Here is a 27,303-nt window from a genome sequence, read left to right as displayed (position 1 = left end):
ACGGAGTTTGAGCTTCCTCCAAAGATTCTCTATTGGGTTTAGGTCTGGAGACTGGCTAGGCCATGCCAGAACTTTGATATGCTTCTTACAGAGCCACTCCTTGGTTATCCTGGCTGTGTGCTTCGGGTCATTGTCATGTTGGAAGACCCAGCCTCGATCTATCTTCAATGCTCTAACTGAGGGAAGGAGGTTGTTCCCCAAAATCTCGCAATACATGGCCCCGGTCATCCTCTCCTCAATACAGTGCAGTCACCCTGTCCCATGTGCAGAAAAACACCCCCAAAGCATGATGCTACCACCCCCATGTTTCACAGTAGGGATAGTGTTCTTGGGATGGTACTCATCATTCTTCTTCCTCCAAACAATTTTAGTGGAATTATGACCCAAAAGTTCTATTTTGGTCTCATCTGACCACATGACTTTCTCCCATGACTCCTCTGGATCATCCAAATGGTCATTGGCAAACTTAAGACGTGCCTGGACATGTGCTGGTTTAATCAGGGGAACCTTCCGTGCCATGCATGATTTCAAACCATGAGGTCTTAGTGTATTACCAACAGTAACCTTGGAAACGGTGGTCCCAGCTTTTTTCAGGTCATTGACCAGATTTCTCACCTTCCTTAGGATTATTGAGACCCCACGAGGTGAGGTCTTGCATGGAGCCCCAGTCCGAGGGAGATTGACAGTCATGTTTAGCTTCTTCCATTTTCTAATGATTGCTCCAACAGTTGACCTTTTTTCACCAAGCTGCTTGGCAATTTCCTCGTAGCCCTTTCCAGCCTTGTGGAGGTGTACAATTTTGTCTCTAGTGTCTTTGGACAGCTCTTTGGTCTTGGCCATGTTAGTAGTTGGATTCTTACTGATTGTATGGGGTGGACAGGTGTCTTTATGCAGCTAACGACCTCAAACAGGTGCATCTAATTTAGGATAATAAATGTAGGGTGAGGTGGACATTTTAAAGGCAGACTAACAGGTCTTTGAGGGTCAGAATTCTAGCTGATAGACAGGTGTTCAAATACTTATTTGCAGCTGTATCATACAAATAAATAGTTTAAAAATCATATATTGTGATTTCTGGATTTTTTTTTTAGATTATGTCTCTCACAGTGGACATGCACCTACGTTGACAATTTCAGACCCCTCCATGATTTCTAAGTGGGAGAATTTGCAAAATAGCAGGGTGTTCAAATACTTATTTTCCTCACTGTATCTCTGCAATAACGTTTTGTAGCCTTCCCCTAAACCATAATGTTGAACAATCTTTGTTTTTAGGTCATTTAAGAGTTTTTTTAAGACCCCCCATGTTGCCACTCTTCAGAAGAGAGTTAAAGAGAACAACAACTTGCAATTGGCCACTTTAAATACCTTTTCTCATGATGGGATGCACCTTTCTATGAAGTTCAATCTTAATGAGCTCACCAAATCAATTGTGTGCTCCAATTAAGCAGTGCTAAGTAGTTACAGGTATTCAAATCAACAAAATGACAAGGCACCTGTTTATGCATTATTAAGCACCTGTCTAATTTCGTTTTGATGCATATTGCGAATATTCTGTTAATCCAATAAACCGCATTTCACTACTAAAATATTACTGTGTCTTCAGTCCTTTTTTTTTAGTTATGTGAAATAGATTTGTATATTTTTATTTATGATTTTTTTTATTTATATATTTGTATTTGCATTTTGATATAATATGGCAATCAAGTGCACTAAATAGGTTCAGTTTTCACAAATAATAATTTTTAATTGTTACATTTTTCTAAAAAGGAAACATATTACTTGTTTATTTTAAGAGACATTATGATTGTATAAAAACCCGATTCCAAAAAAGTTGGGACACTGTACAAATTGTGAATAAAAACAGAATGCAATAATGTGGAAGTTTTAAATTTCAATATTTTATTCAGAATACAACATAGATGATATATTAAATGTTTAAACTGAGAAAATGTATAATTTTATGGGAAAAATAAGTTGATATTAAATTTCATAGCATCAACACATCTAAAACATTTTTGGACAAGGCCATGTTTACCACTGTGTGGCATCCCCTCTTCTTTTTATAACAGTCTGCAAACGTCTGGGGACTGAGGAGAGAAGTTGCTCAAGTTTAGGAATAGGAATGTTGTCCCATTCTTGTCTAATACAGGCTTCTAGTTGCTCAACCGTCTTAGGTCTTCTTTGTCGCATCTTCCTCTTTATGATGCACCAAATGTTTTCTATTGATAAAAATATTTGGACTGCAGGCTGGCCATTTCAGTACCCGGATCCTTCTTCTACGCAGCCATTATGTTGTAATTGATGCAGTATGTGGTCTGGCATTGTCATGTTAGAAAATGCAAGATCTTCCCTGAAAGAGACGACGTCTGGATGGGAGCATATGTTGTTCTAGAACTTGGATATACCTTTCAGCATTGATAGTGCCTTCCATATGTGTAAGCTGCCCATGCCACACGCATTCATGCAACCCCATACCATCAGAGATACAGGCTTCTGAACTGAGCGCTGACAACAACTTGGGTTGTCCTTATTCTTTTTAGTCCGGATGACATGGCGTCCCAGTTTTCCAAAAAGAACTTCAAATTTTGATTCGTCTGACCACAGAACAGTTTTCCACTTTGCCACAGTGCATTTTAAATGAGCCTTGGCCCAGAGAAAACGCCTGCGCTTCTGGATCATGTTTAGATATGGCTTCTATTTTGACCTATAGAGTTTTAGCCGGAAACGGCAAATGACACTGTGGATTGTGTTCACCGACAATGTTTTCTGGAAGTATTCCTAAACCCATGTTGTGATTTCCATTACAGTAGCATTCCTGTATGTGATGCAGTGCCGCCTAAGGGCCTGAAGATCACGGGCATCCAGGTATGGTTTTTCCGGCCTTGACCTTTACGCACAGAGATTGTTCCAGATTCTCTGAAACTTTGGATGATATTATGCACTGTAGATGATGATAACTTCAAACTCTTTGCAATTTTTCTCTGAGAAACTCCTTTCTGAAATTGCTCCACTATTTTTCACTGCAGCATTGGGGGAATTGGTGATCCTCTACCCATCTTGACTTCTGAGAGACACTGCCACACTGAGAGGCTCTTTTTATACCCAATCATGTTGCCAATTGACCTAATAAGTTGCAAATTGGTCCTCCAGCAGTTCCTTATATGTACATTTAACTTTTCCGGCCTCTTATTGCTACCTGTATCAACTTTTTTGGAATGTGTAGCTCTCATGAAATCCAAAATGAGCCAATATTTGGCATGACATTTCAAAATGTCTCACTTTCAACATTTGAGATGTTATTTTTATATTGTATTGTGAATAAAATATAAGTTTATGAGATTTGTAAATTATTGCATTCCTTTTTTATTCACAATTTGTAGAGTGTCCCAACTTGTTTGGAATCGGTTTTGTATTTAGAATTGCTCTTTAAAAAAGAAAAAGTACTACTTCTCCGATATCTCGATTAATCAATGTAAAAGCTGGTAGAATACTCAATTATTAAAATAACCAATAGTTGAAGCCCTAATGGAATGGATAGCTTGTACATCTGGGAAGGCTTCATCATTGCTGAAATTTATATACAGTTCGTGCCAAATGCTTCCATTCAGTCTTTTTGGGGGAAGGCCTTACATATTTCAGCAAGACTATTCTAAAATGCATACTTAATCTATTAGAACAGAATGGCTTCATGTCCTGAACTATCCTGCCTGCAGTCCAGACCTTTCACCAATAGAAAACATTTGCTGCATCAAGAAACAAAAAAATACAACAAAGAAAACCCATGAATACATGAATGGGGAAAACAGTCCACTCCCAAAACTCTAGCAACTGGTCTCCTCAGTTCCAAAACATATACAGACTGTTGTTAAAAGTATACAGGTTGCTACACACTAGGTAACATGGCCCTGTGCCAACTTTCTTTTAGACAAATTGTGGTCATTAAATTTAAAATGACCATATTTCTAAAAATAGTTTTCTATGTTATATTGGGAATCAAATATGGGTTTATGAGATGCAAATCACTGCATTCTGTTTTTACTTACATTTTACACAGCATCCCAACTTTTTTAGAATTGGGGTCCAATGCATACATGCAACATACATGTCCTCAAGCTTGTTTTTGTACCGCTGTTTTACTGTAATAAAACGTTTCGGCGAAGAGTCTGTGATGGCTGCAGACCCTTTTCAATTGATTTTTGCATTTGTGTTATGATTAGAGTAGGATCCCTGAAGTGGTTCAGTTTTACTGTGTTGATATTATGTTATTGTTGTTCATATCAAATGGCAGATTGAATTACAAGACTTTCTTTACCACCACCAAGCGCTCGGTCAACATGCAGAGCCTGGCCGAATGCAGTCTTTAAAATCCGATGTTTAAATGTGTTGTAATTGTGTCAGGCTGATGACTTTGTGACTCTATATTGTGGACTCATACTGCGGGTTTGTAGTCATACAGCTACACAGCAGAAGCCTGGGCTGGTGCGCGAGCTCGCGTAATGTCTGCGCTGCAGCCGGTGACGCCATTTCTAAAGCAGGCAGCAGCTCCGTCCAGCCGCTCCAGTTTAAAGAACTGAGACACGAGCTCGGGAAACTCGAAACAATCAACAAGACCATCATCGGCAACAGCATTTAATACTTTCTTGGTACTAACAACAGAGTCTGCCATCGAGCACATTCAAGCCGTCTACTTTTAGTTGGCAACAATAGCGTGGTTCCTCAAACACAGCACAGCATTACAGTAAAAGGGTGGCCTTAAAGAACGTGTCTTAAATGTCTAAAATCTCTGACAAGCGACATTTTAGCGCAACTGTTAATGTATAAACATTAAGAGCTTAAAACGGCTCTCAGTGTGTAAATGGACGTGAAAAACAGCTGGGGTCCAAAACGCTGACGGCTGTGCAGCCCACACACACACACAATGAAGAGGCTGATGACTCGCTTAAAGCTTCTTAGAGCCAAGGACAAATCTTAACCGTGTAAGTTTGTTACTTGTTTTTCTTGATGCTGACCTTCACACACTGCAGTTACAATACTATCAGACTGACAGCAACAATAGCACCTGTATAAGAGCATGATTAACACTAACAAACAGTTTGTTTCTAATTCAGGAATGGTACACTATTACCCTAATACCCCACGGCTTGGTCACTACAAACAGCGACTATAATAAACGCTTGCTTAAACACGTACAACACACAGTCGCCAGACATTTCTCTTTCAACGACAGGATTTTGTGTAGAAACGATGGAGAAGGACAGAAAAAAAAGACAAACCATAAAGCACATCCGTCCTGTAATTAAAATGAAGGTGGAAAAACAAAAGACGTCACCATCGTCCAAGCGCACCGTTCGTTCCCCAGCCCGTTCCCAGTCCGTTCCCCAGACCGTTCCCAGCGCACTGTGCGCATACCAGCCATTTCCATCTGATCTCATCTATCAGCCTGTAAACACCAGCTCCATGCACACGGTCCGGCTCGGGAACAGCTTTGTTAAACCGAGATGTCCTGCATTAAGAAGACCTTACGTAAGGGCTTTCTACTGAGGCAGTGTTTTCCCCGATCAGTTACTTGATGCCGAACCCATTTCACGAATCCGAAGCGGCCAAAATCACTACGTTTTGATACGCAAAACCCTATAGCTAATCAATAAGACATAACGCATGTCACTATTTCTTTATTATTTAGGTGGTGGGTTTGCCCTTGCCTGAGTACCTTAATGCAAGCTGTTGTGCTCGGATCAGCAGAATGAACTGTTGGTTTTAGCGTATGGCTAAAGCAACATCGCCATTAACAGCTTTATAACGACACGATTTCAACCTCATATTGATGATTGAGCAGCACTACCCATAATTTGATCAAAAAAAAAATCTTACCTGATGAATGCACTTAAACGTCTGTTCGGTGTGATATAGCGCTTTAGCATTAATCCATCTGAAAACATCAGACTCGAGCAATAACGCTGAAATGTCACCCAAATAAATACAACCACGTCGTTCAACAGATCCGTTGATATGCCTCAGCAGTCTCTCTGCTTTTCTCTTAGGCGATCTTCTATACTTGTAAAATTGACTGACAGGTATACAAACCCGCCCCCACGGACATATTACCCTCTGATTAGTTGCTATCTGTGCAAATGTCCGCCTTCTCGGTCTCACACCACACGCCCTTAGAAAATAATGGCTACAGTATGTATTCCAAGAGTTGGAGGAGTAGGGTGCATTTGGGAGATGTAGTTCTAAGAAAGTATTTGTGATTTTGGCTTGCCCGTTTTGAAAGCGTATGTTGCTTACATAAAATACATTTCCCACAATTCTGAGCGGAGAAGGGGGTTCAGTCTCCACCCACTTTAGCGCCTGCACCATGGCGTATGCGGATGGTGGAGTTACAAAGACGGGAAGAACGTGAAGCGGTACTGCTAGTTGTGTCGTGGCGATTGTATTACTTACATCAGTGCAGGTTTCCGATTAAATTACTTTGATTGCATGTTTTTGTTGTATTTTTAAAAAAATAATTCTCAAGTAATCAGTTCTTGAATACAATTAAAACAATTGGGTTTGAAAGTTTGTTGATTCTAGATGATCTAACTGAAGAAAAATTACGGAAGGAAGTGGTTCATAAATTCCACAGTTGTAAGGTGAGTTGCAGTTTTTGGAGTCAATATGGCCTACATATCTAGATTTTGCCTTTTTTATTTCTCTTTTCAAAATTTAAATGTGAACACATGGAGATTATGTTTTCATTTTATTTTGTGTTTTTCTTGGAACACTAAAATAGGAAACGTTCGTTTTAATCTATCGTTATTATTAATTGTTTTTGACATGTCTTATCACAAAATGATAATTTAAATATACATGAATCCACATGTAACACAAATGTCAACATTTAATACAGCCGAATGTTATAAGCATTAGATCAGCATATGCAGGAATATTATTTTGTTTCTGTATTCTTTAATTGTTTCACCAGGTTTTTTTTTTCTTTTCTTTTTTTAGCTGCAATACCCGCTTCCATTACACTGCATCGATATACTGTATATACCTATATACACACTAAATTAAAAATACTAACTTTCAAACAATAGATACTTTAAACTAAGGCAGTGTTACTGGTGTAATACCAGAGAACTGTAGAATTTTTAATTTGGGGTGGTCAGAAGGTGTTGTTTACATTTCTGACAGCAGCAGCTTTCACAGTAGTCCTTACTGTAACTTAAAGTTATGATTAAGGACTACTGTGAAAGCTGCTGCTGTCAGAAATTTAAACAACACCTTGAATTATCAAGTTTTGCATATTAATAATTAGTTTCCTACCTTGTTAAATTATTGTTGATAATTATTGTGAGATCATTAACATGATCAGTGTCTTCACATAGATGAATATCATTAATTATTAATAATAACATAATTAAACTAAATTGAGCAAATTTGTATTTCAGAAGTGTGTATCAAACTGGTAGCCCGTCACATTAATCGGTACCCAAGAAGTAGCTCTTAGTTTCAAAAGGTTGGTGACCCCTGGTGTAGGGTATGTTCAAATTGGAAATTCAAGAGCTGTAACATAAAATACCAGTGAGTGATCCATGCATTGCTTTCTTTAAGAAAAATTAAGCAAGGGGCCACCAGAGAGCTGGTTTAACTCTTATAAACGCCTGCTGGCACTGCAGTGAGCTCGTTCAATTCCCCAGAAAATCCCCTGTTTTTTTTTGTTTGGGGTAGGGAGCAATCGCAGACTTCAAAGCAACCTTTACATACTACCTATGCATGGATCTGAAATGCTCTCAGTACTGAATTTTCCTGAACCCTAGATATTTGTTTTGTGTTCTCATTTTGCATATGGATAAGTGTTATACAGTGTTTTGCATCGTCTTTTAAGCCTTGTTAATGGGCAGTCCTTGACTTTATTTGCCAAATATCGTAGTGGTAAAGTGGACCACCATTCTACCGCTGCCAAAAAAACTATAATGCACCCATGACTCAATGACAATAACTTAGATTTTAACAGTTATACCATCTAAACTGATTGCAAGAGGGGACGACAGGAGGTGATGAATCTGTGTACAGGAGAGACCTGGATAGTGAAGTGGAATCAGGACAATCCCTCCCAATGTTTATAAAATAAAACAAAACAGATGATTGTCAATCCACAGAGTAGAAAGAAGCAGCACTTAACATTGCACACTAGTGGGACAGAGGTAGAGAAAGTGAGCAGCTTAAAACTCCTGGGGACACTTACTAGTCTTTAGCCCTGTGTTTTCTGTTGTCTGTGATTGTTGTATGTAGCACCAGGGTTCAGGAGGAATGTTGTTTCATTTTACTGTGTACTGCGTCAGCTATATTTGGTTGAAATGACAAGAAAAGCTTCTTGACTTTTGACTTGACTTGACTTGATTCACATTTGCCACATTTCATAGTGGCCCCAAAGCTTAGAAACAGTTTTACCAACACAAGAGCCTGAACCAGGTCAGAATCATCAGGGGGGCCCTCAACAATGCTAAAGGCAATAGTTACCACCAACTAGGAGTGGGCAATATGAGGCAAATTTTGATGAAGTATTTTCCACTGTCCGATATTATTTTGCAATATGAGAAGGATAAATGGAAACAATAGACTTAAATTACAGGCAAAATATTTATTTTAAACTTGTATAACTAAAACAAAATTGTGTAACTGTAATTAAACTTGCAATTTAGGTAATTCTGCTGATATAATATGGTCTGCATAAATGTGCAGGTGTTCAAATGTATGTATTAAAGTGGACTGAAATAAATAAAAAATTGGTCAGTGAGATGGGAGGATTGACAGAAGACATATGACAGACATGATAAATGAGGCAGGCATATCACATTAAATGATGTAGTGTTTTAGTTTTTGTTCATTAGCCTCTGCCAGATGAAGTGTATATTCTGCTTCTTATACCCGTTTTTTTTTTTTGTTTGTTTGGTTTTTTTTTTTCATGACAGATTTTACTGATTTGTGGAAATTGCAAGGGATGGACAATCTTGAGGAAGAAGCTACTGAAAGGATTCTGCTTGAACCATATAACTACCTGCTGCAACTACCAGGTAATTTTTTTAATTTTTAGCAAATAGCATGTTATTGAGCAATACAACAGATCTTATGGGTTGGTGACAGTGGTGGCAAAGTCCACAAAGCATGTACGTGAGTAAAAGTAGAAATACAGTTTGAACTTTTACTTGAGTAAAATTTGCCTTCAAATGTACTTAAATATCCGAGTACTATGATTTATTATGTCTATAATGTTCCTATTATAATTTCAAACACAAGGCTCTTGCTTAATCAGCTCAGGTTATGTAAAAAGACTCTAATGTTACTCTTAGCACACCAATCTATTAATAGAATGATATAAATAAATAAGATGCTAATATCTAATAAATTGAGCCCAAAGCCTTCTTTTTAACAACTTGAAATTTTTTTGCCAATTTGGCCTCGGGTACTATGGCAAGTTAGTCAGGAGAAGTTTTCCATCATTTATTCCTCTCAAAATGTTCCGCTTGCCGCTGAACCGAAGCTGAACTGTACGTTCGTGCTAAGTAAATACCACCAAGCGACTATGGCGGTTCTACGATGCCCTGGTTGAACTTTGATAAGCTCCTCTCTCCGTCATCTACCATCATTGTATGAATAAGACATATTCTCAGAGCAGTCCACAAATTTGCATACATTTCTGAAAACTCCAATTAATGTAGAAACATCACCCTAAATGCACAATTAAATTCACATGTCTTTTTGCACAATTTATCAAAGTTTTAGAACCAAAAACCATACAACTCACTGACTAATTGTAGCCATAAGATCTATATCCTTATGTCTTTTAAGACATAAGCTAGCAATAAAGATTTCCCTTATTGAACTCAGTTTAGGACCTATTCAGTACAATCACAGAAAACCTTTATAACATCACCTCAATTAAAGGTAATCACATCAATAAGTGCTGTTTAACTACAATCCAACTAGACAAGTTGGGCTGAAATTGTTTTGTTGCTACACATTATGATAAACTACATACTATAAATTATAATGTTATGCATTTAAAAAAATATTGTTGCTCTAGCATAACCTAAGTGATAGTTATTAGCCTAATATGAGTGAAATGAGTGATAGAGATACATACACACCTTTTATCCTTTGCACATTTCCCTACCTTTTTCGTCTTTTTTCTGAATTGGGCTTCTGAGGGTTTAGACTCCTTTTTTTTTTTTTTTTTTTTTTTTTGGGTCATCCATAATTTAAATTTGGCTTCAGCTCTCCTTACTAATATGTTACCCCTTACTCTGCCTCTCCTTTCTGAGTTGTATGAGTGAGGCAGTGGGTGCACACTCTGAGTTACTACGAGCAGGAACAAGTGTCCCAAGTCAATGGGAACATTTTTTTTTATATTAAACACAAAATATAAAACGGTACTTGCAAGTTATGCAAAGCCGCATTTGTGTGGCATGAAAGTAAAACAGTGATGCATTCATGATTGTTTTCATAATAGATAACATTGAAATTGTAAATGTCACTTTCATTAATGTAATTTTTTTTTTTTTTTTTTTTTTTTTTTTTTATAAACTAAATTTCTAGGAAAACAAATCCGAACTAAACTGTCCCAAGCTTTCAACCACTGGCTTAATGTACCTGAGGATAAACTCCAGGTAGGAGCATGTTTATATAATAATAATAATAATAATAATAATAATATATTATTATTATTATTATTATTATTATTATTATTATTATTATTATTATTATGCTTTGTCATTTGTTTGAGTTTATGCCCAGTAATAATTCAGACATTTCACCTTCTATAGTAATTTCATGCATATCATATTATATCTCAGCACTTTAAAAATAGTATACATATAACTGTACGTATTTAACGCTCAATACAGAAACTCTGGGCTGCAGACATAAACAGAGACATTACAGGAAGACAGAGCTAGTAGGAAAAGGGTGCTGTTTAATTCAGTTTTTTTTTTATTTTTTTATAATGGATTAGCCATGTATGGAAAAGGGGATGAGAGGATGCTGTTTATTGTTCAGAATTGCTGTATGTTTTCTCAAAGTCCACTCCATCATCACCACCTTAAAACTGTTCAGTGACTGCTCAAGACCACCAGAATATTACTAAAAATACATTGCCCTGTCAGCACAGAAGATTTCTAAAACATGACTACAAACAATAAAGTATCTTCAGAACGTAGTTTGCTCATTCCTGTTGTCGAGATTGACACCAAGGTGTCTGTAGGTGTCAACCAACTGTGTCCTGTCCCATAGAAGTAATGGGGCTGGTTGTGTTCCTCCTCCTGTAGTTCACTAGTGGAACAAGTGGAAATGACTTGTTGATAAGAGAGTTCTGACTAAAATGGCTAGACGAGATTGGTTCATGTTGCGAGGAAGGACATAGGGACACACTGAAGGGTGATCGGGTACAAAAGCAGAATTTCACCATTACTGCAGTGTTAACAATATCCAGATAAATGTATGTTTAAAATGAAGTTTCTAGCTTAATGAAACTAGTTTATCTTTTTTTTTCTTTTTCTTTTTTGTCTAGGTGATCATTGAGGTAACAGAAATGCTGCACAATGCCAGTCTCTTAATTGATGACATTGAGGACAGCTCCAAGTTGCGGCGTGGTTTCCCGGTAGCTCACAGCATCTATGGTGTACCGTCAGTTATAAACTCTGCAAACTATGTCTACTTTCTTGGCCTCGAGAAGGTGCTGACGCTGGAACATCCTGAGGCTGTGCATGTGTTTACTCGGCAGCTGCTAGAGCTGCATCGTGGCCAAGGTCTGGACATCCACTGGCGTGACACATACACTTGCCCAAGTGAAGCAGAGTACCATGGCATGGTACTACGCAAGACTGGTGGATTATTCGGCCTAGCAGTGGGCCTCATGCAGCTGTTCTCAGAATGGAGCTGTGACCTTAAGCCCCTACTAGACACACTCGGGCTCTTGTTCCAGATACGCGATGACTATGCCAACCTCTGCTCACGTGAATATGGTGCAAACAAGAGCTTCTGTGAAGACCTGACTGAGGGAAAATTCTCCTTTCCCACGATTCACGCCATTCGTACACAGCTTCATAGCACACAGGTGCAGAACATTCTACGCCAGCGCACAGAGGATGAAGATGTTAAGCGTTACTGTGTTGATTATTTGGAGAAAGTGGGCTCTTTTGCTTACACTAAAAAGAAGCTGCATGAGCTAGAGAAGGAGGCATACAGACTGATTGCAGAACTAGGGGGGAACCCAGAGTTGGAGGGACTTATAGAACATCTCAGCCACATTTTCAAGGAATGATGAGAAGCAGCTTCTTCTTATCACAGTGCTTAGATAAACACTTCCCAAAGAAGAGATATCACTCCTCATTTTTCTCCAAACTTCCCTTTGTCTAATAACCCATGCTCATTTTGGCAACATTGAGATTACTGTGCATTCAATAATACATTTCTTTACCCTAACTAATACACTTATTTTGTTTTTTTATAAATCAGTAAATCATCCACTTTGAAGTAGTCTTGCCACCTGAAGTTTTGTGGTCTTTTTGTGTGATTGTGTCATTTGTGGACAAAAGAGACCTTAGCAAACATCTAATATGAAGTCCTATGCCCACTATAGAAATGTCTTGGGTGTATAGCAACAACCAAATAATAACTGACCTTGCCCTTTCAATACTTTTAGAGGGGACTTTATGCTTATAGAGAAGCTTTGAAAAAATGTTGGTTTTATTTGAATTAGACTTAGAAGTTTGGTGTAAGGTGGATTATAACTTTTGTTTTTGTTTTTTTAAACAATGCAGTAACTTTAACAGTAAATTAAAGAAGCAATCAATCACTCTGTTCTACTTTCCTATAATTGCATGCAATATGCTGAAGTGAATGCTTGTCAGCATCTAAATTTCAAGAGTACTTTGTTTGCCAATTGGAATTTCATTTACATTTGTTTCATGCCATATAGAATTTATCATGTTGATATTGAATATTTTCTAGTTTAGTATATTAGTATATTATAGTATATTCTATAGTTGTTCTCTAAACCATACAAAATAGCAGGTCTCACCACAGTCCTATAAACTTTCTTTTTATAACTTTTACATTTGCAGATACCCTTCTATCACAAATCACTCCTGCCACTCCTCTCCACCCACTCCATCCTGCCTGCACTCTTTTTTTCACTTCTCTAACATACTCTCTATTACTTTGATCCTAGGTACCTAAACTCCTCCACCTCTTATCCCTGCAACTGCACCACTCCACTGCTCTCCCTCTCATTCACACACATGTACTGTCTTACTCCTACTGACTTTCATTCCACATCTCTCCAGCACGTATCTCTCCAGGCTCTTCTCCACCTGATCCCTACTCTCACTACAAATCACAATATTATCTGCAAACATCATAGTCCATGGAGACTCCTGTCTGACCTTGTCCCTCAACCTGTTTATCACCACTGCAAACAGGAAAGGGCTCAGAGGTGATTCTTGATGCAATCCAACCTCCACCTTGAACCAGTCTGTCATTTCTACTGCACACGTCAATCCTGTCACACTGTCCACAATGTCCTGCACCACACTTACATACTTCTCTGCCACACCTGACTTCCTCATACAGTACCACAACTCCTCTCTCGGCACCCTGTCATACGCTTTCTCTAAATCCACAAACACACAATGCAACTCCTTCTGACCCTCTCATTACTTCTCTTCGCTCAGCCTGGCTTCCACTATTCTTTCCGATAACTTCATGGTGTGACTGATAAACTTTTATTCCCTTGTAGTTACTGCAGGTCTGCACATCTCCCTTATTCTTAAAAATCTGTACCAGCAAACTCCTTCTCAATTCCTCAGGCCTCCTCTCACCTTCCAAAGTCTTGTTGAACAATCGGGTTGAAAACTCCACTGCCATCTCTCCTTACCATCTTTCCTGCTGCTCTTACTTCCTCCTTACTTATCCTATCCACTTCCTGCTTTACCATCTCCACACCATCCAAAATTCTCTCTCTCATTTTCCTCATTCATCAGCTGCTTAAAATACTTCCTCCTTCTTCTCAACACACACACACTCTCTTTACTAGTCAACACATTTCCATCTCCATCCTTTATTGCTGTAACTTGCAGCACATCCTTCCCAGCCAACCTCTTTCTCCATATGTTTTTCTGCACTTCCTCATTCCACCACCAATCACCTACATGCCACCATACTCCTCTATCTCACAGCACACTTGTGGAGCATAGGCACTGATGACAATTATCATCACCCCTTCATTTTCCAACTTCATGTTCATCACCCTATCAAAAACTCTCTTCACCTCCACTACACTTTACTGTACTCTTTCTTCAGAATCACCCCTACACCTTTTCTCTTTCCATCCACACCATAATAGAACAGTTTAAACCCACCTCCAATGTTCCTGGCCATACTTCCTTTCCACTTGGTCTCCTGAACACACAACATATATCTACCTTTCTCCTTTCCATCATATTAGCTAACTCTCTCCCTTTTCCAGTCATAGTACCAACATTTAAAGCACCAACCTGAACCTCCACCCTCCTACAATTATTTTCTTGCTGTCTCTGTAGATGTCTTCCTCCTCTCCTATGGCCAACATTTAACATTTTACTTATTTTCTTCTGTAAAATGTATAAGGGTGTTTAGTAGCATTTTAAAAGAAGTATAATCTGTTGTTTGCAAAACAGGGACACAGGTAATTTGCACTGCTGAATGTGGAAAATGTTAAATTGCATAGCAGGTTTGGTCTTGTCAACCACACTGAGTTAAGAAGAGATGATTGCAAATTCCCTTTTTTGCAATCATCTTTTTCAAGTAAAAATCTAAATATTTCCTGTTTATATCACTGTTTGGAAATGCAAATGAGGTCAGTGTTATTTAGGAGGAGTGAGGAACATGGGGTCACACAATTCTAGCCTACAGCAGAATCCAAATATCTGATGGTGTTTTAGCTGGAGATCAGGGCAGAATCAATGGCTCTTTCATTTTCAGGGTCTGAGTAATGAGTGACTGGATACAATTTAGATAATCACTTAAGATTTTGTCCCAATCTGAAATATATGGTACAGTGGGTACGGAATGTATTCAGACCCCCTTAAATTCTTCACTGTCTGTTATATTGCAGCCATTTGCTAAAATCATTTAAGTTAATTTATCTTCCTCATTAATGTACACACAGCAGCCCCTATTGACAGAAAAACACAGAATTGCTGACATTGTTGCAGATTTATTAAAAAAGAAAAACTGAAATATTACATGGTCCTAAGTATTCAGACCCTTTGCTCAGTATTTAGTAAAGGCACCCTTTTGATCTAATACAGCCAGGTTTTTTACACCTGGATTTGGGGATCCTCTGCCATTCCTCCTTGCAGATCCTCTCCAGTTCTGTCAGGTTGGATGGTAAACATTGGTGGACAGCCATATTTAGGTCTCTCCAGAGATGCTCAATTGGGTTTAAGTCAGGGCTCTGGCTGGGCCATTCAAGAACAGTCACGGAGTTGTTGTGAAGCCACTCCTTCGTTGTTTAAACTGTGTGATTAGGGTCATTGTCTTGTTGGAAGGTAAACCTTCGGCCCAGTCTGAGGTCCAGCGCATTTTGGAGAAGGTTTTCATGCAGGATATCCCTGTACTTGGCCGCATTCATCTTTCCCTCGATTGCAGCCAGTCGTCCTGTCCCTGCAGCTGAAAAACACCACCAAAGCATGATATTGCCACCACCATGCTTCACTGTTGGGACTGTATTGGACAGGTGATGAGCAGTGCCTGGTTTTCTCCACACATCCGCTTAGAATTAAGGCCAAAAAGTTCTATCTTGGTCTCATCAGACCAGAGAATCTTATTTCTCACCATCTTGGAGTCCTTCAGGTGTTTTCATGTGTCTTGCACTGAGGAGAGGGTTCCGTCGGGCCACTCTGCCATAAAGCCCCGACTGGTGGAGGGCTGCTGTAATGGTTGACTTTCTACACCTTTCTCCCGACTGCATCTCTGGAGCTTAGCCACAGTGATATTTGGGTTCTTCTTTACCTTACTCACCAAGGCTCTTCTCCCCTGATAGCTCAGTTTGGCCGGACAGCCAGCTCTAGGAAGGGTTCTGGTCGTCCCAAACGTCTTCCATTTGAGGATTATGGAGGCCACTGTGCCCTTAGGAACCTTAAGTGCAACAGAAATTTTTTTGTAACCTTGGCCAGATCTGTGCCTTGGTACAATTGTGTCTCTGAGCTCTTCAGGCAGGTTCTTTAACCTTATGATTCTCATTTGCTCTGACATGCATTGTGATCTGTAAGGTCTTCTATAGACAGGTGTGTGGCTTTCCTAATCAAGTCCAATCAGTATAATCAAACACAGCTGGACTCAAATGATGGTGTAGAACCATCTCAAGGATGATCAGAAGAAATGGATAGCACCTAAGTTAAATACAGTGAGGAAAATAAGTATTTGAACACCCTGCTATTTTGCAAGTTCTCCCACTTAGAAATCATGGAGGGGTCTGAAATGGTCATCATAGGTGCATGTCCACTGTGAGAGACATAATCTAAAAAAAAAAATCCAGAAATCACAATGTATGATTTTTTTAAACTATTTATTTGTATGATACAGCTGCAAATAAGTATTTGAACACCTGAGAAAGTCAATGTTAATATTTGGTACAGTATCCTTTGTTTGCAATTACAGAGGTCAAACATTTCCTGTAGTTTTTCACCAGGTTTGCACACACTGCAGGAGGGATTTTTGCCCACTCCGCCACACAGATCTTCTCTAGATCAGTCAGGTTTCTGGCCTGTCGCTGAGAAACACGGAGTTTGAGCTCCCTCCAAAGATTCTCTATTGGGTTTAGGTCTGGAGACTGGGTAGGCCCCGCCAGAACCTTGATATGCTTCTTACAGAGCCACTCCTTGGTTATCCTGGCTGTGTGCTTCGGGTCATTGTCATGTTGGAAGACCCAGCCTCGACCCATCTTCAATGCTCTAACTGAGGGAAGGAGGTTGTTTTCCAAAATCTCGCAATACATGGCCCCGGTCATCCTCTCCTTAATACAGTGCAGTCGCCCTGTCCCATGTGCAGAAAAAGACCCCCAAAGCATGATGCTACCACCCCCATGCTTCACAGTAGGGATGGTGTTCTTGGGATGGTACTCATCATTCTTCTTCCTCCAAACACGTTTAGTGGAATTATGACCCAGAAGTTCTATTTTGGTCTCATCTGACCACATGACTTTCTCCCATGACTCCTCTGGATCATCCAAATGGTCATTGGCAAACTTAAGACGTGCCTGGACATGTGCTGGTTTAAGCAGGGGAACCTTCCGTGCCATGCATGATTTCAAACCATGACGTCTTAGTGTATTACCAACAGTAAACTTGAAAACGGTGGTCCCAGCTCTTTTCAGGTCATTGACCAGCTCCTCCCGTGTAGTTCTGGGCTGATTTATCACCTTCCTTAGGATCATTGAGACCCCACGAGGTAAGATCTTGCATGGAGCCCCAGTCTGAGGGAGATTGACAGTAATGTTTAGCTTCTTCCATTTTCTAATGATTGCTCCAACAGTGGACCTTTTTTCACCAAGTTGCTTGGCAATTTCCCCGTAGCCCTTTCCAGCCTTGTGGAGGTGTACAATTTTGTCTCTAGTGTCTTTGGACAGCTCTTTGGTCTTAGCCATGTTAGTAGTTGGATTCTTACTGATTGTATGGGGTGGACAGGTGTCTTTATGCAGCTAACGACCTCAAACAGGTGCATCTAATTTAGGATAATAAATGTAGTGGAGGTGGACATTTTAAAGGCAGACTAACAGGTCTTTGAGGGTCAGAATTCTAGCTGATAGACAGGTGTTCAAATACTTATTTGCAGCTGTATCATACAAATAAATAGTTTAAAAACCATATATTGTGATTTCTGTATTTATTTATTTTTTTAGATTATGTCTCTCACAGTGGACATGCACCTACGATGACAATTTCAGACCCCTCCATGATTTCTAAGTGGAAGAACTTGCAAAATAGCAGGGTGTTCAAATACTTATTTTCCTCACTGTATATGAGTGTTACAGTAAAAGGTCTGAATACTTGGGACCATGTGATAAAGTTTTTCTTTTTAATAAATCTGCAAAATTTTTCCGTCAATATGGGGTGCTATGTGTACATTAATGAGGAAAAGAAATGAACTTAAATAATTTAGCAAATGGCTGCAATATAACAAGTGAAGAATTTAAAGGGGTCTGAATACTTTCCATACCCACTGTTTATGCACAGGTGCATCTCAATAAATTTAGATATAATTAAAAAGTTTATTTATTTTAGTATATTATATAGATACATCACACACAGACTGATATATTTCACGTGTTTTTTCTTTTAATGTTGATGATTTTGGCTCACATTTAACAAAAACACCAATTCACGCTCAATTCCTAAAATTAGAATACTTCATAAGACCAATAAAAATTTGAATACTTCATAAGACCTTTTTAGTGAATTGTTGGTCTTCTGGAAAGTATGTATTTACTGTTTATGTACTCAATGCTTGGTAGGGACTCCTTTTGCGTTAATTACTGCCTCAATTCGGCATGGCATGGAGGTGATCAGTCTGTGCCACCGCTGAGGTGGTATGGAAACCCAGGATTCTTTGACGTGGCCTTCAGCTCATTTGCATGTTTTGGTCTCTTGTTTCTCATTTTCCTCATGACAATACACCTTAGATTCTCTATGGGGTTCAGGTCTGGTGAGTTTGCTGGCCAGTCAAGCACACCAACACCATGGTTATTTAACCAACTTTTGGTGCTTTTGGCAGTGTGGGCAGGTGCCAAATCCTGCTAGAAAATGAAATCAGCATCTCCATAAAGCTGGTCAGTAGAGGGAAGCATAAACTTCCTGGTAGATGGCTGTGCTGAACTTGGACTTGATAAAACACAGTGGACCAACACCAGCAGATGACACGACTCCCCAGTCCACCACTGTCTGTGCAAACTTTACACTGGACCTCAAGCAACTTGGAGTCTGTGCCTCTCCTCTCTTCTTCCAGACTCTGGGACCTTGATTTCCAAAAGAAATGCAAAACATTTTTTTCCTTTCATCTAAAAAGACGACTTTGGCCCAATGAGCAACAGTCCGGTTCTTGTCCTTTGCCTGGTTAAGACCTCTATTACAGTGAAGAAAATAAGTATTTGAACACCCTGCTATTTTGCAAGTTCTCCCACTTAGAAATCATGGAGGGGTCTGAAATTGTCATCGTAGGTGCATGTCCACTGTGAGAGACATAATCTAAAAAAAAAAATCCAGAAATCACAATATATGTTTTTAAACTATTTATTTGTATGATACAGCTGCAAATAAGTATTTGAACACCTGTCTATCAGCTAGAATTCTGACCCTCAAAGACCTGTTAGTCTGCCTTTAAAATGTCCACCTCCACTACATTTATTATCCTAAATTAGATGCACCTGTTTGAGGTCGTTAGCTGCATAAAGACACCTGTCCACCCCATACAATCAGTAAGAATCCAACTACTAACAAGGCCAAGACCAAAGAGCTGTCCAAAGACACCAGAGACAAAATTGTACACCTCCACAAGGCTGGAAAGGGCTATGGGGAAATTGCCAAGCAGCTTGGTGAAAAAAGGTCCACTGTTGGAGCATTCATTAGAAAATGGAAGAAGCTAAAGATGACTGTCAATCTCCCTCGGACTGGGGCTCCATGCAAGATCTCACCTCGTAGGGTCTCAATGATCCTAAGGAAGGTGAGAAATCAGCCCAGAACTACACGGGAGGAGCTGGTCAATGTCCTGAAAAGAGCTGGGACCACCGTTTCCAAGGTTTCTGTTCGTAATACACTAAGACGTCATGGTTTGAAATCATGCATGGCACGGAAGGTTCCCCTGCTTAAACCAGCACATGTCCAGGCACGTCTTAAGTTTGCCAATGACCATTTGGATGATCCAGAGGAGTCATGGGAGAAAGTCATGTGGTCAGATGAGACCAAAATAGAACTTTTGGGTCATAATTCCACTAAACATGTTTGGAGGAGGAAGAATGATGAGTACCATCCAAAGAACACCATCCCTACTGTGAAGCATGGGGGTGGTAACATCATGCTTTGGGGGTGTTTTTCTGCACATGGGACAGGGCGACTACACTGTATTAAGGAGAGGATAACCTGGGCCATGTATTGTGAGATTTTGGGGAACAACCTCCTTCCCTCAGTTAGAGCATTGAAGATGGGTCGAGGCTGGGTCTTCCAACATGACAATGACACGAAGCACACAGCCAGGATAACCAAGGAGTGGCTCTATAAGAAGCATATCAAGGTTCTGGTGTGACCTAGCCAGTCTCCAGACTTAAACCCAATAGAGAATCTTTGGAGGGAGTTCAAAATCCTTGTTTCTCAGCGACAGGCCAGAAACCTGACTGATCTAGAGAAGATCTGTGTGGAGGAGTGGGCCAAAATCCCTCCTGCAGTTTGTGCAAACCTGGTGAAAAACTACAGGAAACGTTTGACCTCTGTAATTGCAAACAAAGGCTACTGTACCAAATATTAACATTGACTTTCTCAGGTGTTCAAATACTTATTTGCAGCTGTATCATACAAATAAATAGTTAAAAAATCATACATTGTGATTTCTGGATTAATTTTTAATTTTTTTAGATTATGTCTCTTACAGTGGACATGCACCTACGATGACAATTTCAGACCCCTCTATGATTTCTAAGTGGGAGAACTTGCAAAATAGCAGGGTGTTCAAAAACTTATTTTACTCACTGTATGTTGTCTCTGGTTCAAGAGTGACGACACAAGGAATGCGTCGGTTGTAGCCCATGGATACGTCTGTGCGTGGTGGCTCTTGAAGCCCTGACACCAGCTGCAGTCCACTCTTTGTGAATCTCCCCCAAATTCTTGAATGGGCTTCGTTTCACCTTTTTCTACCACTTTTTTCCTTCCATTCAACTTTCCATTAATGTGCTTGGATACAGCACTCTGTGAACAGTCAGCCTCTTTAGCGATAACCTTTTGTGTCTTACCCTCCATGTGCAGGGTGTCAATGATCGTCTTCTGGACAACTGTCATGATCTGACTTACCCATGATTGTGTAGCCTAGACCTTTGCAGGGGTTTGGATTTAATTAGTTGATTAGAGTGTGACACCACGAGTCTCCAATATATATAATCCGAGTTTTTTATTAGCTGTTCAAAATTCTATTTAAAATTTTATTTGTCACATAAACATACTATACATACAGAGTACGACATGCAATGAAATGCTTAATATGACTGTCCAGCATTTAAGCATGAAAAAAGGAATAGAATATAAGGATAAATAAATAAACTTTCTTTCGCCTTCTCCCATTAAGGGCCGCCACAGCGGATCATCCGCATGTTTGATTTGACACGTTTTTACGCTGGGTGCCCTTCCTAACGCAACCCTCCCCATTTATCCGGGCTTGGGAACGGCACAAAGAGTGGCTGGGGTTGGTTCCGTGACCGGGTATCGAACCCGGGCCGCAGTGGTGGGAGTGTCGCATGCTAACCACTAGACCACCAGGGGACTTATAAGGATAAATAAATAAATAAAGTAGATAAATAAAAAGTATAAACTATAGAAAATATGTATATACATTAATCAAGGCTGGGATGGATGTGTATGGCAGATATTGACAGTACAAATTTAAGTGATTTAGTGTGATTGTCCTTAAAATGTCCATGTGCAGTATAGTGTGGTATAAAGTGACACTGCTGTGCAAGGTTAGAGTTGAAGTGACAGTCTAGAGTTAAGGTGTCATTATAGTGCAAAAAAGTTGTGCAGAAATAAGTAAAGATGGAAAGAGAGGTCCAGTACAAGATCCTGGGTGTTTCCTGGTTTAAACTCCGAAAGGCCTGTGGGAAGAAGCTCCTCCTCATTCTCTCTGTTTGCTTTCAGGAGAGGAGGCGCTTCCCAGAATGCAACAAAGAAAATAGTCCATTGTTGGGATGGCTAAAGTCCTTCACAATCTTCCTGGCCCTGGTCTGGCAGATGTCCTGCAGGTCAGGGAGCTTGGTACGGATGATAAGTTTAGCTGACCGCACCACACTCTCTGGCCTGTACTGCATGGTGCTGTTCCCGAACCAGGAAGTGATGCTACCCGTCAGGACGTGCTCAATGGTGTAAAAGGTCCTAAAAGGGTAGTTTAAAGTCCCTTAAGAATCTCAGATAGTACAGACGCTGCCTGGCCCTCTTCACCAGGGTGTTGATGTGACACTGTGTGATGTGAACACCTAGGTACCGGAAACTGTTTACTCTCTACACTGGGGTCCCGTTGATGTTTAGTGGTTGGTATGACCGCTCCTGTTTCATGCTGAAGTCTACTATCAACTACTTAGTCTAGCTGACATTCAGGAGAAGATTGTTCTCCTGGCACCATCTCTCCAGGTTTTTAATCTCCTGTAGGTAGGCCGTCTCGTCGTTGTTGGAGATCAGGCCCACCACAACAGTGTCGTCAGCAAACTTGATGGTGGTGGAGTTGTAAGTCATGTGTGTACAGTGAGTATGGCAGGGGGCTCAGAACACAACCCTGGGGAGCTCCAGTGCTGACGGTGAGGGTGGATGAGGTTTGTTTGCCCACCTGTACAGTTTGTGGTCTGTCAGTCAGGAAGTTGGAGATCCATTGACACAGCGGCAGGCTGAGCAGGCTGAGTCCCAGGACCACTTGAAGGTAAGCGTGTCGAGAATTATGGTGTTGAACGCTTAACTGTAGACCACAAACAGCATTTTTGCATAATTCCCTTTTCTGTAGTCCAGGTGGCTCATCACTATGTAAAGATGATGAGCAATGGCGTCCTCAGTAGAGCGGTTCTGGGGGTACGCGAACTGAAGAGGATCCAGTGTGTTTGGTAGTGATGAAGTCTCTGACCAGTCTTTTAAAGCACTTCATCACTAGTGAGGTCAGGGCTACAGGGCCGTAGTCGTTGAGGCAGGCGGGCTGGGGTTTCTTGGTGGACATTGGAACAATGGTGGACTGTTTAAAGCATAAGGGGACAACCGACTGTTCCAGGGAGACGTTGAATATCTCTGTGAACACTGGTGCTAGTTGGTCAGCGCAGGCTTTTAGAACCCGACCTTTGATGCCATCTGGTCCTGCTGCCTTCCTGGTATTCATTCTCCTGAATGCCCTCCTTACATCATGCTCTGAGATGGTGAACTTGTTTACCTCTCTGGCTCTCTCAGCGTGTATGCTGTTTGTGCTGCTAGCGTGGTTAGGTGCAGCCTCAAAATGAGTGTAAAAGATGTTTAGCTCGTCTGCCAGAGAAGCGTCTGCATTCCCCAGTCTAGAAGGTGATTTTTCTTAGTCCCTGCCACAGGCTCCTGGAGCCACCATGTTGGAACTGTGACTCTAGTTTCCTCCCGTAGCGCCGCTTTGTTTCCTTCACAGCTCTGCACACATAAGACGCAGCCTTGTACTCTGTCCCGGATGGCGAGCCCCAAATTGTAGGCAGCGGAGCGGGATCTAGTTATGGTAGTTATTCTAGGTAGTTATACAGTCCCTGACAAAAGTCTTGTCGCTTGTGTACAAATTGACCTGAAGTGCCACTGAAATATATTTCTAATCAAGATTTTTTTTTACAAGAAATGGCTCATTTTAATCCCAACAGCTTCTGTAATAATGTTTCAGTGCAAAACAAAACTGTCAAAAAGTTTTCTAATATTCACAGCTTGGTAAAGCCCATCGAGTCAAGTATTGTCGCATTGTCATCTGAGCTTCACCTGTGACTAATATTAGATCAATTAGGTCTCAGGTGTGTATAAAAAGAACCCCCAGTACACTAGACCTTCACATCAACTGCAACTAGATCTCTACAAACATGCCTAAGATTCACCCTGAGACTAAAGTTTTGATTATCTTCAAGTTCTGAAGACCAGATCCACTGCTGATGTGGCAGACACCTTCAATGTGTCTCAGTGTCAAGTACAGAGGAAAAAAAAAGTTTTGAAGAGACTGGAGACGTTTTGGACAAGCCCAGGTCAGGCAGACCTCGCAAGACAACTGCTCGTGAGGACCATTTGTTGGTTTAAAAATCCAAGGCCATCTCATTTTCCACTGCAGCAGAGCTCCACGAGACCTGGTCACCTGAAGTCCCTGTGTCAACCAGAACAGTTTGTCGGATTCTGTCTCGAAATGGCCTCCATGGTCGAATCAGTGCCCAGAAGCCAGCACTAAACAAAAGACAATTGAAAAACCGTGTGGCATTTGCCAAGGCCCACAGCCTGCTAAAAGGATGGACGCTGGAAAAGTGGCAGAAGGTGGATTTTTCAGATGAATCTTCTGTTGAATTACACCACAGTCGCCGCAAATATTGCAGGAGACCTACTGGAGCCCGCATGGATCCGAGATTCACTCAGAAAACAGTGAAGTTTGGTGGCGGAAAAATCATGGTCTGGGGTTACATCCAGTATGGGGGTGTGTGAGAGATCTGCAGGGTGGAAGGCAACATCAATAGTCTAAAAAACCAAAAAATCTTAGCTACCTCTTATATTCCCAGCCATAAAAGAGGCCAAATTCTGCAGCAGGATGGTGCTCCATCGCATACTTTCATCTCCACATCAAAGTTCCTCAAGGTGAAGATCAAGATGCTTCAGGATTGGCCAGTCCAGTCACCAGACATGAACATCATTGAGCATATTTGGGGTAGGATGAAAGAGGAAGCATGGAAGACGAAACCAAAGAATTTTGATGAACTCTTGGAGGCATGCAAGACTGCTTTCTTTGCTATTCCTGATGACTTCATCAATAAATTGTATGAATCCTTGCCAAACCTCTTGGATGCAGTCCTTCAAGCTCATGGAAGTCATACAAGATATAAAATTTGGATCTCATAGCACCACTACTTAATTTGCTGACATATTTTTGTATTTGCAGTAAATTTGTTAAATTTCTGTATAGGCGACAAAACTTCTGTCTTGCCAAAATTTGACCTTTTTGTCTTGAATAAATGATAAATTAGTTTCACTGTAAAAAGATTTATTTCAGTGCATTAAACATCATTTTGGAGGGTTTTCATATGAGCTATTTCTAACACCAATTGATTAATTAAAAGTCAGGTTAATAGCAGGTGTTTCTACAAAATAGATTAGCGACAAGACTTTTGTCAGGGACTGTATAAAGATGCACCTGTAATGCTTATTGAAATGAAACTCCCATAGTTGGTCTTTGGCTTTGTTAAAAATAAATACTGGCATGCATATCTAAATGTGGATCATCAATAGCTAAATGACAATGGTTTAGATTAGTGTCAGTTGAGGAAGAAGCTACAATTAGAGACCGAGCAGGTAATGAGCATAAAACAGCAATGCCTTTTGAAAGTAATGCCTGAAAAATATTAATAATAAATAATTTCATTCATTTTATGTTTTAATTGATATCACAGGATTTATTGACCCTTGAATAGCTAATTGAATAAAATTTAAGTCAATTTTAATTAGACACATGTTCAAAGGAAAGAAAAATAGTAGTTTTATGATAATGAATCATGTTTTTTTATATAATGTGGATGATATAATCCCAAATAGATCCTTAACGATTTCTCGAATAATTTGGTTACAAAAATTCATTGTTTAGTCCATTTAACTAAAAACGGAGCACTGTGTTTCCCACATTTACTACCTGCTAAACTCTGGAACGCTCTGGACAGGTAACACAGAAGACACTGCAGAATGAGTGTCTTCAGGCAAAAGAAAACGCCAGAAAGTTTTCCAAGTTTGGTATAATTTCAAATTAAACAAAGTAAAAACACCGTACAAAAATGACAAGAATACCACATCACGATACTGTGCGAGATTTAATGAATAAATACATGAGTAAGAATAATTTGGTTTAATTAAATAAGTAATAAGTTCGAGCCCCGGTATCGCCAGGCTGCCACTCTTGGGCCCTTGAGCAAGGCCCTTAACCCTCTATGCTCCGGGGGTCCCTTACGAGGGAAATATCAAGGTCTGTGACGTCGGAGTGACGTGGGGCCGCCTTCCCGTGGGCTCACCACCTGCAGGAGGGACCGTAAGGGACGGTGCTGTGAGGATTGGGTAAGCGGGAGAAAATGAATGAATGAATGAATGAATAAATAAGTAGTTACCCATAACTGAACATAGCTGTATTTTTTTTTCATTTTGATGTAATATGGCAATGAAATGCAATAAATGTGTTTAGTTTTCCCTTATATTCTTGTATGCAATTTCAGCATTAAAATGTTTTTAAAACTAATTACTTGTTAATTTCAAAAGATCTGTCTTATTTCCTCTCTCATTTAGTATTGATCTTTAATAAAGAAAAAGTACTTCTTACAGATTACTTGATTGAACGATCGATTGAATAATCGTTAGAACACTCGATTACTAAAATAATTAATAGCAGCAGCTCTAATTCCAAGTAAACCTCTGTCACAACTGTATATAAATTACAAGTTAATGTGTGCAGATGATCAAGTACAAATATGTGATAACACAGACACCAAAAATAAGAAATAGAAAACACGTACAACTCTTAGTTTAGCTTATTCAAGTCAATTTTTTAATAGATAAAATTTAAATAAAAGGCAAGCAACCTGGACAACTACTAGACATGCCCACATTAAAATGTCAAATTTCACATTTGCATTCAAAGCACATGTACATTTAATGCATTCACTGTATTTTATAATAATTTTAGTGCACTCTGTCACCATCTACAAGTAAGAGAATAAGTCCTAAACTTTTTAAGATGAAACAGAAAAGCCAAATCAGACCTGGAGAATAAAAAGCAAATTACAAGCCTTTAATACTATGACATTGATCTTTATATAGAGACTTAAAAATATATTTAATTGCATTTTATGCAGCAATAAAATAAGATAATACAACTTTAACTTTGATGTAGATTTAAAAATGCATTTGCCAAAAAAAATTATTAAACTAGTAAAATATTAATATTAAATAATCTCAAAAATAAAAGATATATAGTTGATACCAATTACAATAGTTTGTGTTGTGGAATTGTACGGCAGTTTTCCAACATAATGACTCCAAACTCACCACCAAGATGACAACTGCCTTGATAAAGAAGCTGATGTTGACAGTTGACGGAGTGGCCAAGTAGTTCTCCAGACCTGAACCCTATTGAGCACGTGTGAGGCATCCTCAAGCAGAAGGTGGCGAAGGAATTAGTTTTTTGTCATGACAACTTCCGCCGCCCTGAGCGACATTATACAAATATGGAGCGACTTGGTGAGCCATCTACAAATGGGAGTGAAGACAGTGGGGCGCACGTGATTCAACGGCCAATGGGAGTAAAGACAGTATGGCG

General features: G+C 39.8%; 2 protein-coding genes across 10 annotated transcripts in view; one reads left to right on the top strand and one right to left on the bottom strand.

Annotated features, from left to right (window-relative positions):
* Nucleotides 1-6,182, bottom strand: part of arid4b (AT-rich interaction domain 4B) — a 193,930-nt gene extending 187,748 nt beyond the window's left edge. For 4 of the 8 annotated variants that reach the window (XR_014533265.1, XM_083539879.1, XM_083539880.1 and 1 more), the window contains exon 1: nucleotides 5,872-6,182. The gene's annotated coding sequence lies outside the window, so the exon portion shown is untranslated. The remainder of the gene's footprint in view (nucleotides 1-5,871) is intronic. The other 4 variants (XM_083539882.1, XM_083539883.1, XM_083539884.1 and 1 more) reach the window with 2 other exon arrangements.
* A 145-nt stretch (nucleotides 6,183-6,327) lies between these two features.
* ggps1 (geranylgeranyl diphosphate synthase 1) lies at nucleotides 6,328-12,838 on the top strand. Of its 2 annotated transcripts, XM_083540095.1 has the most exons (5): nucleotides 6,408-6,632; nucleotides 6,991-7,028; nucleotides 8,958-9,059; nucleotides 10,582-10,652; nucleotides 11,552-12,838. In XM_083540095.1, the coding sequence occupies exons 3-5, from the start codon at nucleotides 8,987-8,989 to the stop codon at nucleotides 12,302-12,304; spliced, it is 897 nt and encodes a 298-aa protein (XP_083396221.1). In that variant the 5' UTR covers nucleotides 6,408-6,632; nucleotides 6,991-7,028; nucleotides 8,958-8,986; the 3' UTR covers nucleotides 12,305-12,838. The 2 variants fall into 2 exon arrangements, with proteins under 2 accessions (XP_083396220.1, XP_083396221.1); XM_083540094.1 differs by lacking the exon at nucleotides 6,991-7,028 and having other exon boundaries at nucleotides 6,328-6,632.
* The last annotated feature ends 14,465 nt before the right edge of the window (nucleotides 12,839-27,303 follow it).

The sequence above is a fragment of the Silurus aristotelis genome, assembly GCF_946808225.1.
Source record: "Silurus aristotelis genome assembly, chromosome: 4".
NCBI lineage: Eukaryota > Metazoa > Chordata > Actinopteri > Siluriformes > Siluridae > Silurus > Silurus aristotelis.
The sequence above is the reverse complement of the archived record's forward strand: the minus strand, read 5'-3'. Positions and strand labels throughout refer to the sequence as shown.